A 17,870-nucleotide genomic window follows, 5' to 3' on the forward strand; every position below is an offset into this window, starting at 1 on the left:
TAATTTCACAAGGCAGAACTGGAGATAAGGACAGATGTGCTGTGGTGCGTATGTGCTTGTAATCAAATGCCAATTAAACGAAACGTACAATTACCCATGACTGAAATCTGACCTCAGTGAGTTTAACTGTTACGGTCCCCGAGTCAGTGTTAGACTTTGAAATGCTCATTCAGTCATAAGTTATTTATCATTTTTGGTATCGTGATAGCACTGGAGACAAGGATAAAACCACACCCCCGTGTGAATTATGCCTTGTGACAGTTTAATCTTGTTCAGTTTGCTGGCTTATGTTGAATGAATTTATGAAGCACTTCCAGCAGAGGGCGCTAAGGTTATTGATCTCAAACTCCGGTCTGTCTTGGTACTGGTGTGTAGTGGGAGAGCATACAAGATGCCTGTAAGTAAAATGTATACTTCACCCCTCTCCCCTCCTTGTTTTGTAGACTATCATAAAAGAGGGGATGCTGATGAAACAGACCAGCTCCTTCCAGCGCTGGAAGAGACGATATTTTAAACTACGAGGACGAACTCTTTACTATGCAAAAACTGCTAAGGTAAGGTCTTGACAATACACGAGTCCAAGGGAAGAAAGCCAGTTGCGGAGCTTTGGAGGCAGATGGGTGTCTGTAAGAAGGTAGCACTCAGTAGAGAAAAGAGCACGTGCTCTGTAAGCACCTGTCTTCAGGTTTTGTAGCTACTAGAAGATCCCTGTGTTTTGCAACACACTTGGAAATCCTTGGTTTTTAAGTAAAACATCCTGTGAACCTGTGATACTGGTTTTTCCACATTTTTCCCCCTTCATGCATTTTAGTAAGAAATAGGCTGTGAATCAACAGAAGCGGAAAAAGAAGGGAGGAAAATATGAATGAAAAGAGGCAGTGTAGGAGACAAGCAAGGCTAGAATTTATCAAATCAGAGCTGCCTTGCATCTGGTTTAGTATGCTGATAGTCAACTAAATATGAATCTGTCTCCTTTCACAAAAGCAGTCTAAAATTTTTTTTTTTTTTTAAATAATCCTTTATTTTTCTTAAAGTAATCGTGTTCACTGACTGAAGACAGGCAAGTGTGAGCCCTAGTGTATGGAACTAGACTTCCGAATCCTTCATGTTTTCGGTATGCTTGATCTTTCGTTCAGATCACAAAAGGCTGTGGTGGAGTGTGCTAGGCAGACATACAGGCATGTCCCTTTGGGTCTGCTGCTTATATATTGATTCAATAATTCATTGGGGTGTTGAATTTTTTCTTTCCAGTCCATTATTTTTGATGAGGTGGATCTGACAGATGCCAGTGTGGCAGAATCTAGCACTAAGAATGTCAACAACAGCTTCACGGTAGGATTTTTTTGCATTATTTTCCATTCTTCTTGCATCTTTCCCCCACATCCCTTCTCTTTTGCAGGATTTAAAAACATCTGAACAATCTTCACAGCCTCTTTCACTAAAAAAAAAAAGAAAAGAAAATCATAAACTGATTTTTCCTTACAACATCATAACTCATCTCCATGCACATGGGAGATACCTTGGGTTACTATGTGTAGCGCTAAGGGGTTTTCTTACCTATAAGCTAGGAGGGTTTGATAGAATCCATTTACACAGTGGGACAAAAATCTGTTCTGCTGAGGGAGTTAGGGGTGATGTTGATGTTTATGCTGGAGATCTTGCTAAAGGAATTTAGTTTTCCCTTCAGGCCTTAAAGTATGTAAACTTCTTTCTCTAACTTTATTTGCGTGAGGCTATATGTGTGTTTATATATGCACACTGTATTATAGTGGCAAAGTAAAAGGAGGAGCAAAAGGTTGTTGCACCGAAATAACTGTGGAATTGGTTTAGGATACTTGTTAGATGTGGAATATGTGCTAAATACTTGCAGTCTGGAAATGTGGTGGTGTCACTGCTTCCTTTTCTCCGGGCTTAGTAACTGGGAGAAAAAGTGATTGTATTTCTGAGGTGCAGGTGTTCTGCAAGCTCCGTTTTGGGCGAAATGCCTGCTGTGCAGAAAAAAGCCATTAAGAGCAGCTATGCAGGGCGAGTGTCAAGCAGCAGTACGAACTTCAGAGTCAGCTAACAGCAGTAACCTCCGTGCAGCCTCCAAAGGGCTCAAAAGAGAGGAGAGAGGAGGATGTGGAGAAAGGAGGCAATGTTGGTCCAAGGCAAGGTGAAGGGGGGAGCAGTCCAGGTGGTGGGAGGAAGCTGATGCTGCAGGATGGTGAGCAAGGCTGAGCAATGTGCCTTGTGCTGCAGCAGTAGTGACCCACTGCTTGGTACATCTAACAAAGGATGTTTCTGTTAGGTAGCTGTGACTTTTTGCTTTGCAGTACCTGTGCAAAGCAGCTATAGTGCCCACCCTATGTCCAGATGAAACCCCAACACTTTCTCGAAGTTTGAAAACACTTTCTGCATCCATAATTGGACAAGTAGGAGGCACATCTGGGTCTGATAGTAAATATTGATATTGAGTGTCACTGTGTGCGCACAAAGAGAAGGATTCTGCAGTGATTTCAGTAGGGGATACGTTTTCAAGAGTGTGAAGTTATTTACCTGCTAATAAAGCATTTTTTCTTGGGTCTTGCTTCAGTTCTCCCATATGTAAATAAAGACTGATTTTTTCAGGTAAGCAAATGTACTCTTACTGTTTTGCTTATTATTATAGTTGGGAGAGATCTAATCTCTATCAGGGACACTATGTGTGGAGGAGGAAATTGTGTGTTTGCTCTCTGGTTGCCCTGTCTGAGTCCAACAGTGAAGAGTTACTTCCATGACTACGATATCAGGCCCTACCAGTCTCTGCCTTCCCTAGGGGATGAAAACGATAGGATTACTTTAAGTAGCAGATACAGTTTGCACTGTCTCCAGCTGATCATGAGATCATGGGGCTCAGGTAAACATCAAGAAAAATATCTCTTAATTTCTATCAACTTTTTTTATCATGGCTTACAGAGGGGTTTGACTGTGGTTTACCACGAGCTATAAAAATACTTAGAAAATCAGAAGGTTGTCTTGTCTTGCTGCTGTTTGGTCTGCCACATCACTGCCATCAGTGCTTTGGATTCCTTGCAGTCTTGCAGTTTTCTCTTCGTTTTCTTTGAGAGCACTCTGTTTCCCCCATGTATCTCCCCAGCTCAGTTCCTTTCTAAAATTCAGAGTTCTTTGATGCATTTTTTTTTCCTGTTTCAAATCACTGGGACTCACTACTGTGTTGTTATCCTAAACCGAAAACATTCTGCATTTGGTGGTGTATAGCAGAGACAGTTATTGTGGAGTTTTAGATGTTCTAGTTTTCTTTTTGTTTCTGTATTTTTTTCAGTGGAAACTGTCTGGATAGATGGGCTGAGACCAGTGGCATGAGATTCAACAAGAACAAATACCAGGACCTACACTTTGGCCACAAAAACCCCATTCAGTGCTACAGGCTGGGGGAAGAGTGGTTAGAAAGTGGTGAAGTGGAAAAAGCCCTCGGGTGCTGGTCGACAGCCAGCTGAATGTGAGCCAGTGGTGTGCCCAGGTGGCCAAGAAGGCCAAGAGCATCCTGGCTTGTATCAGGAATAGTGTGGCCAGCAGGACCAGGGCAGTGATCGTCCCCCTGTACTGCGTACTGGTGAGGTCACACCTCAAGCGCTGTGTCCAGTTCTGGGCCCCTCACCACAAGACAGACCTTGAGGTGCTGGAGCGAGTCCAGAGAAGGGCAACGAAGGTGGTGAAGGGCCTGGAGCACAAGTCTGATGGGGAGCGGCTGAGGGAGCTGGGGGGGTTTGGGCTGGAGAAGAGGAGGCTGAGGGGAGACCTGATCGCTCTCTACAACGACCTGACAGGAGGGTGTAGCCCGGTGAGGGTTGGTCTCTTCTCCCAGGCAACTTGTGACAGGACAAGAGTGCTTTGTCTGAAACTGTGCCAGGGGAAGTTCAGGCTAGAAATGAGGAGGCATTTCTTCCCAGAAGGGGTCGTTGGGCATTGGAATGGGCTGCCCAGGGAGGCGGTGGAGTCCCCATCCCTGGAGGTGTTTAAGAAAAGACTGGATGTGGCACTTAGTGCCATGGTCTGGTTGATGTGGTGGTGTTAGGGCAAAGGTTGGACTCGATGATCCCAGAGGCCTCTTCCAACCAAATCGATTCTGTGATTCTGTAGTTTTGGATTTACCAAAGAGTGGTTTCTTTCTGAGGAAGCTCATCCTCTGTCCAGACATCTTGGGTGGATGACACTCCTAAGGTACTAACAAAGGAGGTGGGAATCAAAAACACTAGATAAACCACTTAGAGGAGCAACGTGGATCCAATGCAAAGAGGTAATAAGGGGTGACCAGTCAGAGGAGAGAAAGGTGAAAGGGCAGTGAAGAAGTGCAGGGAGGCAGCACCGTGAGAGAAGAAAACCAGAGCACAGAGCCAACAAAGGTTGTGTTGCATAAATAGAGGAATAATGTTAAAAAATAGAGCTGCCACTAAACTTTTTACATAGGATGCAAGTCTGACAGCGATTTAGTTTGCTGTCAGCAAGCAGGTGAGCGAGAAAAATATTAAGACACAGACCTCTTCCTCTAAAAAGATGAGTGTGTAATACAGGTTCCACTGTTGTTTACTTAGTCGATCTTGCATAGATTTCTTCAGTAAGTGTATCCTGTTTGCAATGGGGACAGTTGTCAGGGCTGCTAACCCAGGGTTTATGGATATGTGACTATGGAAGGGGCTGGAGCATGTGACTAGTGGCATCTTTGAGCTTAAGATGTCGTATAGCTCCGTCCACTGAGAGGTGTAAGGCAAAGCTTTATGCATCGCTATTGTTCCTTTAGCTCAGGCAGTGTGGCTGCACAGGTGCGTAGCAGGAAACCTCTGGGAGCAAATCATGTAGCAGCCCCATGCCAGGCCTTTCTTCTCTCAGGAGGACTGTAGATGTAATATTTGCTGGTTCTGTCATATCTCTGCCATCTCTGTCCTTCTAAGTCATCTGTCTACAAGGAAAATTCCTTTGGGATGTCTGGGCTGTAAGTGACTGGTTCTTTCCTTGTTGGTCCCTTAGTACCCGGTGTGTAGATCTTTTGCCAGTGGATTTTCCTAGGGCTACTGTTTTTCACAAGGCCTTAGAGAGGATCTGCTGTGGTACAAACTCAATGATAACCATGTTGTCCTGGTATTTCAGACCCATTTATTTCAAAAAGAGTGGTCAACTTTTATCCTGGATTCTTCCCATCAGTTTGTGCCTACATTTGTACTCCTTATGAAATAGAGATCAGCAGCATTGGATGGCTGAGGTCGAAGCCTGACTCTGACTTCTGAGCAGAGCGTTCCCAGCCATACCATCAAAACCCTTTGTGATTTCTGAAAAGCCGATGATGTGGGATCACGCTGGGTGCATTGGGTCTTCCCAGTGAGACTTCAGCTGTTTCCATGAACTGTTTTTTCTTGGACAGTGCAATTTTGCAGTAAATTGATTTGTTGATGTGCCAGCCCAATGCATTAGCCTGCAGTGGCTTTAGGAGCATTGAAACAAAATAGACAGTGAGGATGAGTTCCATACTTTGAAACTGGAGTAATTTTTTCTCTAGATCAAGCTGGGAAGCCTGGGTTTTGGAGATACTTCTCTCAAAATGACCGCTTTACCTGTGTCCTGGACCTGAACCATCCAGCATGCCCATTCTCCCCTACGAAGCCTGTAAGGTTTGCGAGGGCACCAGTTGCTCTATTGTCTGTTGCTTAGGCCAACACTTTGCCACCACAGCTATCCCCTCAAGAGTCTTTGAAAGGATTTTGGGTCATCTCCTTAGGCCCATTTTTGTAAATGTTTGTGTGGTGAACAAATTCTTACTCCTCAGATTGGTGTGTTGGCTGATGATCTTCCCTGTTGTAGAAGGTGCCAACTGAATTAAGCCTGCTGCCTTCAATGCAATTGGCGCAGCTGATAGAGTGAGTCCTTATCAGTTCATTGACCCTTTCGTGCCTTGTGCAGGATTTGTATAAAGCTAAAGGGGAAAAAAAAAATCTGAAATACGTGTTCTTTAATACTAATGAAAAACACCTGTCATCAACAGGAGAGGGCCTAGGAAGGACATCTGCTCTTTACTGGTACATATTTTGTGTTTCAATATGATTCTCACATGGTGTTTTTGTAAATGTTTTCCAGTTATTGCTAGCAAATGGTGATGTGGTAGTGCGGACTTTCACCCTCATTCACTTAACATGAATTACAACATTCACTTCCCATCGCCTCTTACTCAGAGCTTTGAGATCCCATCGGAGAAAGGTCCTCTCTGTGGAGAGAGAGATGTGTCGTTTGGGTTTTTTTCTTTCTGATGCTTTAGTGGAAGTGAAGCTGAGTCAGAGCACGTTGTTGAGCGCCAGGAGCCATGCTGTTGACCCCTCCTCCGTAATTAAAGGCTTTTCACTGGAAGAGGTGGAGCTTGAACTCCTGAGCTCCTGTAAACCCTTTTCTGTTGGGAAGTACCTCTCCGCTCAGCCGCAGACAGGAAACAGCATATTATTACAGTCAGCGCCGGCCTCTCCACATCACTGCCGTCAGAAGGAAACTTATCCCAGCTCCTCCTTAAGCAGACAGCTAATCAGCTTGTGGCAACTGGAACATAGCTCAGAAAGACTGACCACAGAGAAGACTAATCCTATTAATCGCATGTCAAGCAATCTGTTCAGGTTTTTTTTCTGAGGGAGTAGGCTGCTCTGGACACTAGTTTAGAGGAAGATTGAACGTGAAAGGTAAGAGCAGGAGTCTGACTTTTCTGGACTGAGCATTGAGAGACATGGCACCTGTGCCAGCATAACAGATGATCAGGAGCTCAGGTTCTTTGGGATAGGTTTGCTGCAAACGCTTACTGTTCAGGTGTTCTCTCCTGTGTGGTGGATTTACGTAGCTAAGTTCTCCAGAATTGCGGTAAAGAGAAATGTGCCTGCGGTGCTGTTGGAAATGCTGCACCCATCGGTTAAGAAATACTGTTTATTAACTGATGATTCACCCTGGCCAGTGTCACAGGAGAGAGGAAGTATTGAGATTAGAGTAATACCTCTCTTTCAGAGCACTTACATGACTGGAAGCGACAATGGTTGTGGTAGGTTGGGGAACAGGGATTTGCTGGTGCTCCTGAATGAGAGCGTGCTGTCATCCCCGAGAAGCAGTATGGATGTCATTCTTCAGCTGTACGGAAGCCTGAGGTGTGCTACAATTTTTTGGTTTTACGACCTTGTTACTTAGTACTGACTTTATTCAGCAGCAAAGTTGCCAGTTTCTGTCTTGGGAAGTTTTATGTGACTGCCTGATCTCCTTCAGACTATATGTTTTTGCTCTCTTGTCCCAGGGCTTGTTGATGCTGTGGAGAAATCACACGAATCTTCGTTTTGGGGTAATTAACCTTTCCTAAAAAGACAGGGCAAAGCGCTTGAACTTTAACAAAAGATAAAAGTGCTGAGGCTGCTTCCTGATGGGGAGACTATGTTGTTGATGTCTACAAATTCGTTTCACAATGAAGTGAAAGTGCCTTTACCTCTTCTGTGATTTGGTGTCAAGTTGAATTATTTGTATTAGTGCTTTTAATTGAAAATATATCGTTTTTAGCAGAAAAGGCAATGAAGTCTTCTGTGGAGAGTTTGGTTTTGAAAGAGTGACTAGAGCTGCTGAAGCTACATGTCAGGCAGAAAGTCCGCTGCTTGTGTCTAGCACTGGAGCTGTATGCCTGTAAGGCTCTTGAAACAAGAGGGACCCAGATCAGAGGTTATTTGTGGTGCTTTGAAATACAAGCTTCGAGAAGGAGCATGTGACTTATTTTTATGAGGAGAAAGAATATAAGAACTTTTGTTACAAGCTGTTTGCAGAAAGTCAGAGTTGGACTTCGAGCTTGGGCTCATAGAGATCGGGGAAATCTGCGTGGTTTGACACTTGCACAGATTCCTCAAACTGCCCCATGTGCCCTCAGCCTTTTCAAAAAACATGGGCTTGAACGTATGCTGCAGGGAGCCGCGGGGCTTCCTAGCAAGGGAGTGGATCTTCCTCCCCTGCTTCCTCAGCACGAGGGTGAGGGACCCAGAGGGAAGACATCAGCTCTCAGAAGCGGGCAAAAAGATTTAGTAACCTGGGGACGTAGTTACACAGGGGAGTCACCAAGTGTCCTGGTTCCTCACCTTGCTCCTTTGTACGCAGTCATGGTTTGGAGGAGGGAAAGATTAGAAAAGAGGGACTCATGAAAGTGATGGTTCTTCCCTCCTTTTTAAACTCTCTTCTCTAAATTGGACAAAATTAGAGTGCACATTGGAAAGTCGGGCTTTGCTGGGGGTTGTTGTCTTTTCCACACCCGCGTGTGTACACATTCAGGAATTGTACGCTCTCTGCTAGTGCTCTTACTCTGTTTATATTGGCAGCTGTCAGAATTTCCTTTATAAGCAAGTGAAAATATGAGTAGAGCCATGAATTGCCATGTCCAGAATTGCTCTGCTGTTTTTCCCCCCCTCCCTTCATTAAGTGCAGTTCGGTCCCCATTTCCTGTCAGAACCGCTGCGGTTTCAAAATACTTTGCTATTTTAGTAGTTTGTAATCCAGACTTCAGTGCAGTTTTTTCTGCTTGAGAAAAGGCCCTTTGGTAAACAGACCGCTCTGAGTCACTGTTAGTCAGTGAAAATAGTCATCTAAAATCCTTTCATGTCAAGGGTTTTTAGGACTCTTAATCCAGCCTCCTGCAGGAGCTGGTCATTAGTCTGCTCACACAAAAGAAGTAAAAATCTGGCGAAAAACCATCGAAGAGAGGATAAACATGAAAGAAGAGTTAGAGAGTCTGGAAGAAGTTGCTGTGGGTGGAGAGATCTGGCGATTGCTACTGTAGGTTACAGAATGGCCCCAAAGTATGCTAGGAGTTTTTGAGAAAGATGTGGCCACTCTAAGAGGTCAGACTGAGCTTTGTCAGTTTTACTGTGAGAGCTGGAAAGTGAAGGCAAGCGTTTGTGAAGAGCTTTTGTTTCCCTAGAGGGAAGTTTGCTGCTTTGAAATTAGTGTCTGTTATTGCCCTTGTGCCTCAACACTGCGAGCTTTTGTTTGATAATCTCTTTGCCCTTTGTAACCTTCCTGCAGTGTTTGGTGTTTTATTTACTTTCCTGAGCAAGGCTGTGGATTCCAGCATCTTCTCCCCCTTCCAGGTGAGGACAGAAGGGCAGAACAACCTGTGGTAAATGGGAGGTCATTTGAGAACATGATGAGTTTAGTTTAACTTGGGAGCTGCCTTAGGAGAAAAAGACTTCTTTTTATGCTCATCTTGACTCTGGTCATTTTGAGAGGCAGGGAGGAGCTTGCTAATAATAATCACAGAAATGAAGTCTTCCCAGGTTTGGTGCTTGTCATGATTTCAGTGTTGTGGTGTATGAAACAGGACTGGTCTCTGCCTGGTGACCCAGTGTGGAAAGCTACTGGGTTCATCAGGCTTTTGAAAGCTGTTCATTTCCTTTTGTACTGACTACCAGCCAGTTTTCAGCACAGCTGAGGTTAGGGGGCTGTGAGGAGCTGTTACTATCAATAAGCTGTCAGTAACAGGTCATTTTCCTACCGTGGACAAGGACTTTTATTGCTCAATCCTGTGATTTATTAGCTGCTAGCCTTGATGTGTATAAGCCCACTGAGACAGCAGCTCTACCACTGGGGAACATTGACCTGCCCCTCTGTTCTTCATGGTTTTGCTTCTGTTTGAGTGAGTAGGAAGGATTCTCAGAAATATCCTTTGCCTTCCTAAATGTGCTGCTCATTCTGAACAGTGTCATTCTGTTTGGGAACTCTTTTCCTGGCAGGTCGGCATCCTTTGGAAAACAGGTGAAGGAGGGATGCATGTGTGCATCTGCTGCATGAAGTGAGAGTGGGTTCGGAGCTGTGCTAAGGGGCTCTGGCACTTGGCATGGCAACCCTATCGGTTCCCATTTGGTGCTGCTCCAGCCATGTAGATCTCTAGTGATTAATATGCATGGATTACCAGGATTGTCTGCATTTCTTATCTTCTAACAGTGGCAAAAACCTTCTTGCATATTCTAGGTTTTGACAACTATTAAGTGGTTACAAAAATCCTAAAATCCTCTCCTTGTCTGTGCTCCTCTTACCAGTTGCCAAGAACAGGAATGTGCCTTGTTTAGGAACAGAGTTTCCAGAAGCATGTAGGAATGTGACCCTGGTATGAGAGATGATCATTTTCCCAGGGAACGCTCTGTCTGGTCTGCTTTCCCGCTGCAGCATCGGGGAAGATAGGGACTGGGAGAGAGCACAGATGGAGGGTCAGTGTGAGTTGACCTTGATCTGCGGGCACAGCGTAGCGGCGGTAAGTGCCAATGACAGTGCTCAGGGAAGATGCGCTTGTAATGTGTGACTCCCTGGCAGATGAGGTGCATATGGCAAGGTGAATGAACCTAATAATGTAAAAACGGTCCTAAAGAGACCACACCATGTACTGTAGCTATTTTCCTATGGAATTGAGCTCTCCTGGATTTTACAGATTGAAAATTAAGGTAAAACAGCCATGTCAAATTTGGGGATAAAATACCCAGTATAGTGTAAACAGAGATTTGGGCACTTAAGGCTTTGAGGAAAACCTTGTTACTGCTATTTAAAAAACAAGAAAAGGCAGAATTTGGCACAACTACAAGAACATTAGTGACTTGTTTTATTTGGTGGAAATGAGAGTTTCTATAGGTGGAAGATGGTCATTTTAGCAGGAAATAAAGATCTTGCACTATAAAAATAGATGTAAAACTGGTGCATTTCTCCATATGAAAAGCTGGTTTTTTCTTTCCCATTCCGGGTGGCATCTAGGTTTTGAGGAGGGCGAATCGATGCAATTCTAGAGAGCTCTAACTGAGCTCTGCAGTGAGTTAGCGGGACTGAATTTGTTGGCAAAAGTGGGTGAAAGCTGAATTGCCAGTCCCAAAGAGGGATGTTGTCTGTGGAGGAAGGCAAACCTCAGTCCCCCATGAGTCTAAGCATTGATGCTTCTATTATTTCTCCCTTCCAAACTGTAGAGACCTACTAAAATCATGACGACTTGCTGCCTCAGGCTTTGCTGGCCTGATGCTCAGCTCCAGATTGTTTCAGAAGCTGACATCAATGAGACAAGCTTTTAAGATTTTAAATGTAAAAGGACTGGTTTGAGTCTGAAACTCATACTTTCATTTTTATTTCTTCTCCCTTTTTCACGGTCTTCTTTTTAACCTTGTGCATTTGCAGAGGGAGTAGCCCTTGCTTAATCGACACTTAGTCCATTTTGCCCTTTGTGAGTTCAGCAATCATGTTTGAAACATTTAGTGACTTTGCTGGTTTGTGAATCTTGCTGATGAACGCAGACAAGGTGTTTTAACATATACCGGTGTTCATTTCACTACCGCTGTTGCTGGAACAGGAGCTGAAGTGGATAAAATGGCTGGGTCTTCGTTACAATCTCACTCCATTTTCCTTCCTGAGTTTTTGGGTTCATAGGATACCAAGAACTCACTCCACTGTACAAAAGCAGACGTAGCAGTTAGCTACAGATGGTGGACATTTTCCCTGCCTGTGCCATATGTGATCAAGCTGAAGTTTTTGCCTGCACCAGCACCGTTCTCGCAGCTATTTTATTTTTTCTAGTTGCATTTCCTAGGTCTTTTGAGCTCCAGACATTCCTGTTGTCCCTGTACCCAAGTCATCAACTGTTTGGAATAAGCCGGGATCTCTTTGGGGAATTTATGGCCAGCACCTTTGAACATAAGACTGTGTTTGAACAGGATGTGAGTAAAAGGAAGCAGTCAGAATGAGCAGGTGTTCTCATACATCCACTTTAGGCCACTCTGAGAAACGTATCACATCAGAAAAACTATATTTAGCAAAGTGGTATGACCCCCCCCGGCCCCATCTCCTCCCGCAGCATTTCTTCAGCCAGCTCCGTGATTGGGCCAGTGTGATCTTAACTTGTTTTGCCATCTTTTGTGGTCACTGAGCTTACCAGATCTACGCTGATAACAAACAGTCCCAATGCGTGTTTGGCCAGACTGTCACTTTTTTTCTGAGAAGTTTTTGGGCAGCCAGAAAATGCTGAAAGAGGAAGTGAGCAGAGATGATAAAATTGTCTTTGATGGCAGCAAGACCAGAGAATGAAGTTTATGATCCAGCTGTTGGGTGGAGGAAGGTTGCTCAGTTCAGCAAAACACCAAAGGGTGAAGTATAGCAGATTTCTATTTAAAATTGGGTCTGATATAAGGAGTCTTTTTTGGACTGCCTTTCTAATCCAATTATTCACAGCTGTTCATTGGGGAAGGACATCCAGGGACATCCAGTCCATTTTTAGAATGTGAAATGAGAAATTTTCTTTGGTTGGCTCTGTTGTTTGCCAGCTGGCCTGATCTGAAATGTCAGTAAACTGGTGTTAGTTTTGGACAGGGGAGTGTGGGTCAACATGAGAGGTGCGGGTTAACAGCTGGTAAAGAGGGCATGTGATGTATGAGGAAGAGACAGAAGAGATGAAGCTAAATTTTGACAAAGTGTCAGGGGAGCATCAGTATTTGCACAAGACAGCCAATGCAGGCATGGCTTTTTTTCAGAATGAGATTTTTTTTTTTTAGATTTAGAGTGAGGAAGCTTGAAAATTGAGAGTTTCTCTAATAGACTTGAGATGGCTCATCCGCATAGAGGGCATGTAACTGTCTGCGAAGGGGTGGCCTGGTGGGTAGTTGATTGTCACCGTAATTCCCGTTGATTGTCACCGTAATTCCTGCAAAAGGTGTTTCTGGGGTTTCATATGCAGTGAGGAGTTTGTAAATTAAGCTGTGTCCTGATTTGAAATGTGTTTAAGCCTTCCTGCCATTCTCATCCGTCCTTACGACTCTTCAGGATTGATTAGAGGGATTGGCAGCTTCCCCCCCCCTGCCTCCGCGGGCTGTTCTTGGGCTCTTTTGCTGGTCAATGTTAGGTTTCAATGAAGTCACCATGTGGTGAGCTCTGGGCACGTGGGTATCTGGGCATCTAGTTCCTACTAAGGAGTGAAATCTAAAGAACCACACCCAAAAGTTCAATAGCATTTAGGATCAAAGAAGTACATTGGTTTCTAATATTCTCTTTTTAGGAAGAACAAGCACTTTTAATTTATGTCATTGCTCATATCTAGATAAAATTCTGAGCTGTTTCAGGGCAGGAATACTCAGAGTTCTACCAATCACCAAACGGGCCAAAACCATGTAAGATTATAAATAAATCTTAGAACTTTTTATTATGGTTTTTTTTTATCTCCTAGTAAGGCAACCCCCATCCTACCTCAAAAGCAATCAGATCGTTGTTTTTGTGCTCTCCGTTTATATGAGAACAAGAGGTCACTGGATGACATTACTGCTTTGTAAATTTAGAACAAATAAAAGGAAACGCTACTTCACCTAGTGCGTCGTCATCCTGTGGAATATACTGTTCCAGGATGTTAGTCAAAAGCTGTAACCGGAACATAAAAAATAGCTGGACCATGCTCATTTCTAGCCACGTTTGCCAACAGGGATAACCAAGCCTCCTGTTCCAGGGCATCAGCTCATCGCTGCTATAGCTGAGAGCGAACGCTCAGGACTCCCTGACTGGGAAAGGGCAGCTTTTCAGGGCAAAGATTGCTGTGGCTTCTTTTGGAGATGACAAAAATGTGTTGTTTTTTTTTTTCTTTGGTGTGAGATGTTAGATTGATCATCAGTCTCACTTAGACAGCACAGTGTTTATAATAGCCTTTCTCCTTCTGTTAGTATCCTTCAACAAGTGGGTGTCTGGTGTTGAAATTACTGGCTGAAGTAGAAGGAGGTAAAAGCGGTAGGATGAGTGGTTTTCTTCCCCTGAGAGTGAGAGCAGGTGTCTGTTAATCTCAGTTCTGCCCTTATTCAGGACCAGTCTAGTGGCATGCCTGTTGCACATCAGCCTGCGTAGGTGAGAGGCGAGCGGCTGCCTGCAGCACAGGGAAAGCAGGAGTGTCGTCCGCTCACGAGGTACCCCGACTTGGCTGGGGTGTGTGTGAGGCTGTATGAAAGGCAAGAAATGTTGAACCACTCTACAAAGGAAGTGTCCCTATTAATGTGTTTCTGGATTCCTAATTATCCTCATTAAAATGTTTAACTGTAGCACCACTGCACGTTAATCAGAAAAACAGATTTGTATAGTTTCTTAATTTCCCCAAAGAATTGTTACACTATTTACATTAAAATCATATCTGTCCTTCAGCGAAGCCTGAATTGTCCCAATTTGTCCTCCTTAAAATAGGTTTGAGATTGCATTCTTTTATTTCCCATCTCTGATGATACCACTAAATCCCAATGCAAATGTTGCTTTAGAACTGAGTGATGGGGAATACTCTTTGTAAATTTATATTGCACAAAGTTACATTTTATTTGCAGTTTTGTAGTTACACAATAGACCCTTTGTTTTAATTCTGTGACTCTTTGTCTGGATGATTCAAGTAGGAAAATCTTCTTGATCTCTTTATTTGTCCTCTTGTCTTACAAACTTTTAACTTTGTTCTTTGAGCAGATGATTGCTCTGTTCCCCCCTGTGCCCACCACTGAATGTGGGGATTTTTAAGATGATGCAGTAGGTGACTTTTAGGAAGGAATTAAGTGATTTTCCATATTGGACAGTCTCTCCAGTAATCCAGGAAGTCAGTAGCCTCAGAAATTAATTCTTATGAAAGGAGTGTCTGCATTTCTGTATTTTATGCCAGTATTTTACATTTCATGTCTTCCAAGGTGATTTAAAAATGAGACTATGTACTTGAAATAAGAAAAGGGACATCACGGAATAGGAGTGTTCTGAAATGGGATCATGATGATAATAAATTAATTTTACCAACTCTTTTAAATCTTTTTTCCCCACTGCCCAAGAGCGTACCAGTGGCTTGTTGAATGAACTGGCAGTTCCTTATAAAAACTGGCTGATTTTAAAGCGATGAAAAGTCCTTGGATGCTTCATCCTAGACTGTTTGAACTTTACATAGGGTACTGTTGTATATATGCAATTATAGATGTTCTTGACTTTGTCACCAGAAAAAAGTGAGGCTCTGCTCTGTCTGAATAAATTATATGAACTTGGTTTTATTTCCAGGGAAAAAGCTGCTTCCTCTTAGCAGGACTTTAGAGGTGCTGCTTGTTCTTCACTAACTTCACGCTGAGTTTTGCAGTAGTGTTTTACGCTCCGTAAAAAGGTTTCTGTAGGGTAGCCATTCTTAGATAGCAGGGTTTTTGATGGAAATACAGTTAACTGCCCACTTTTCCACTTTCCCAAGGGAAAAGGAAGAATCGTGTGATTACCTTCTTTGGGAATAAGTTTTATCAGAGCTGGAATTGTTTAAAGGAAAAAGTCAGGGAAGAGAGAAGGAGTTCTTCAAAGTTTTATTTTTAGAAGATTGTAAATATTTATTTCGGTTTGCTTACAGTTGATACCGATCAGGTCATTTTGTCCAAGATAGAATGCTCCATGCCAAAACTGCGTTTCTAATATGAATGTCCTTGCTTTAAAAGCATATTTAGCTTCATTCATTGCCTACTTAATGTGTCTGTAGCACCCTTTTCTAGGTGTTGGTGATGCCTCTGGATGAAGTTAGTGTTATTGCAGGTGAATGCTGCAATCTATCCTATGAGAAGAAATGTATTTTTTAAATTGAAGAGCTTAAAATAAAGCAGAAGTTTACAGGTGTATCTTTTTTGTTGACATTACATACACATTTCTTGATGGCTGCTCTGAGGCACTTCAGCATCAACTAAAAGTTTGATGTTCAACTTCCAAGGTTTTTATTTTTAATCTGTTTTATGAATGATAGTGAGAAGCAGATTGGAAAATGGTAACTAACAGGGGTCATGTATTGGGGTGATGTGTGTGCGGTTTTTAGTGTTCACTCACAAAACTTATGGTTGCATGCTTGCAAGGGCCACATGGGCCTCATCGACCCGACACAATCCTAGTTTGTTTTAATCTGTTATTTTAGATGTTAGGGTACAGTTTGCTGGAAAAGCAGATGATATAGACAATTCTTTTCATGTACAAAATGTAGGGGGGTGTGAGAGAGTCTGGGCTGCTGGAAGTTTTTAGAGTTGACGTAAAGGGGAGCCTTTTGATTTTTGTTAATGGTGCTTACCCTTAATGCAACTTTTCTTAAATTCAGGTCTTGCAAACACTTCAATATTGGTCTAATTTAAGAAGTCAGTTTGATGGAAATCGGTACAGACGTGTGCACAAAGAGACAGTGTTAGTAAGATAAGATAACTACAGCGTGAGGAAGAGAGACTTTTATCTTAAGAAGAATAAATGTTGGTTTATAGTCAAGTGTGGACCCCAGCTGAATGGGCAGCCCTGTGGACAGCAGACATGGTCCTCTGAGGAGCTGGGAGCTTTTATTTCTCTCTGCTGCCACCGTCCGACAAAAGGAGAGAGCCTTGGTGGTAGGCTGCACAGAAACCTCTCTGCCTCCCTGGGCAGAGGGGAGCTTTGGCCACCCTGCGTGTCTTCTACTGGTTTGTTAAAACACTGAACTGTTTATTTAGCACAAGGCAACTAATGCATGCGAATTAGCCCAGGGTAGGAGCGCACTGAGGACAGTATTTTTAGAGGAAGGCAAACTCACCACAACCTCAAGCTGCTAGTGGAACATTTCTTGGAATATCTTCTATGCAATAATGGTAGAACAAGCCCTCAGGAAACACAGGGGTTCAAAATACGGTGATTTCTCTTCTAGATTGCTTATTTTGTTTCATTTCTCCCCTCCTCACTTGTCATGACTCTAAACAGATTTTTAGTAGGATGTTACAGAGTGTCATCTAATTGATTAATCGCTAGAAACTGGTATATTATGCTGTTAACAAAATGTTTTAATGTTGTTGCCAATTTAAAAAGTCATTAAGTACTTAAAAAAAACTTACGCAAGGTCTGCACATGTGATATATTAACTCCTACTGCTCTGTACTTGATTTGTGTTGTGCTGTTATTTGGGTATGAGAGATTTCTTTACTCAGTTCAGTGCTGGGAACGATGGCTAAAATCTGTGTGGTTCTGTACGTTTATGAAGGAATTAAGGTATGTTATGGTGGAAGAGAAACGTGATTGAAAGGTGGAGATGACTTCTGCTCTGTTGTGCAGCTCATTGCTTCTGAAAATAGCTTCAACAGATTACACCAGTGATAAGGTGTTCTCTTGCTGTCTCTCACTGACATGCCCAGAACGCACACTATTAATTTTCTCTCACTCTTCAGATTATCACTCCATGTCGGAAGCTCATCCTTTGTGCTGATAACAGAAAAGAGATGGAAGATTGGATTGCAGCACTGAAGACTGTACAAAACCGTGAACATTTTGAGGTAATAGGAAAATGCGTTCCTTTGTACTCTGTGCCTCATCTTCGAAATAACAGCTTGTTTTGAGATTGGAGTCAGCTTCCAGTGAAGTTAATAGAAGTAGTTTTTATTGACTATGATGGGTACAGTATTAAGCCTTCTGTAAAAACTATGCCAAATACACTGAAGTGATTCTCCAGAGAGTGCATGTGGCTTTGTATACTCTTTCTGGGTAACTTTGAGGGCGCTTTTCAGAGTATGGATACATTATGAAACAGTTTTCTTCCCATTGTCTTTTCACTCTTCAGTTATCCTCCCTGTCCTAATTCACCTCTTGCCTGCTTGGTATTCTGCCTACTTCAGTGCATCTGTGTGCTTTCTGGGGCTGTAGTTAGACCAGCATTGCTGCCAAAAGAAGCTATCTTTTGTTTTCCCTGCTCTGATGCTTGTCTCCCTGTTGTCTGCTCCCTTATGCTGGCACAAGCATTCCTCTGCTACTCAGTAAACCAGGTTGGGGAACTGATCTTACTGAAAACTTAATCAGCAAAAAAATGGGGAAGGGAGGGATCAACTCTCCAGCAGATAAATTCTGCAATTCGTTTCCCT

The 17,870-nt window shown here is 43.1% G+C and overlaps 1 protein-coding gene across 1 annotated transcript in view; it reads left to right on the plus strand.

Moving 5' to 3' along the window:
* Positions 1-449: 449 nt before the first annotated feature.
* Positions 450-17,870, plus strand: part of LOC104158639 (diacylglycerol kinase delta-like) — a 43,340-nt gene continuing 25,919 nt past the window's right edge. Inside the window, 3 exon segments of the mRNA XM_009696349.1 lie at positions 450-554; positions 1,252-1,332; positions 17,184-17,288. Of these exon segments, the coding sequence (XP_009694651.1) occupies positions 462-554; positions 1,252-1,332; positions 17,184-17,288 (279 nt within the window). The 5' untranslated portion in view covers positions 450-461.

This window comes from Cariama cristata, unplaced genomic scaffold, assembly GCF_000690535.1.
Source record: "Cariama cristata isolate BGI_N322 unplaced genomic scaffold, ASM69053v1 scaffold2023, whole genome shotgun sequence".
Classification (NCBI taxonomy): domain Eukaryota; kingdom Metazoa; phylum Chordata; class Aves; order Cariamiformes; family Cariamidae; genus Cariama; species Cariama cristata.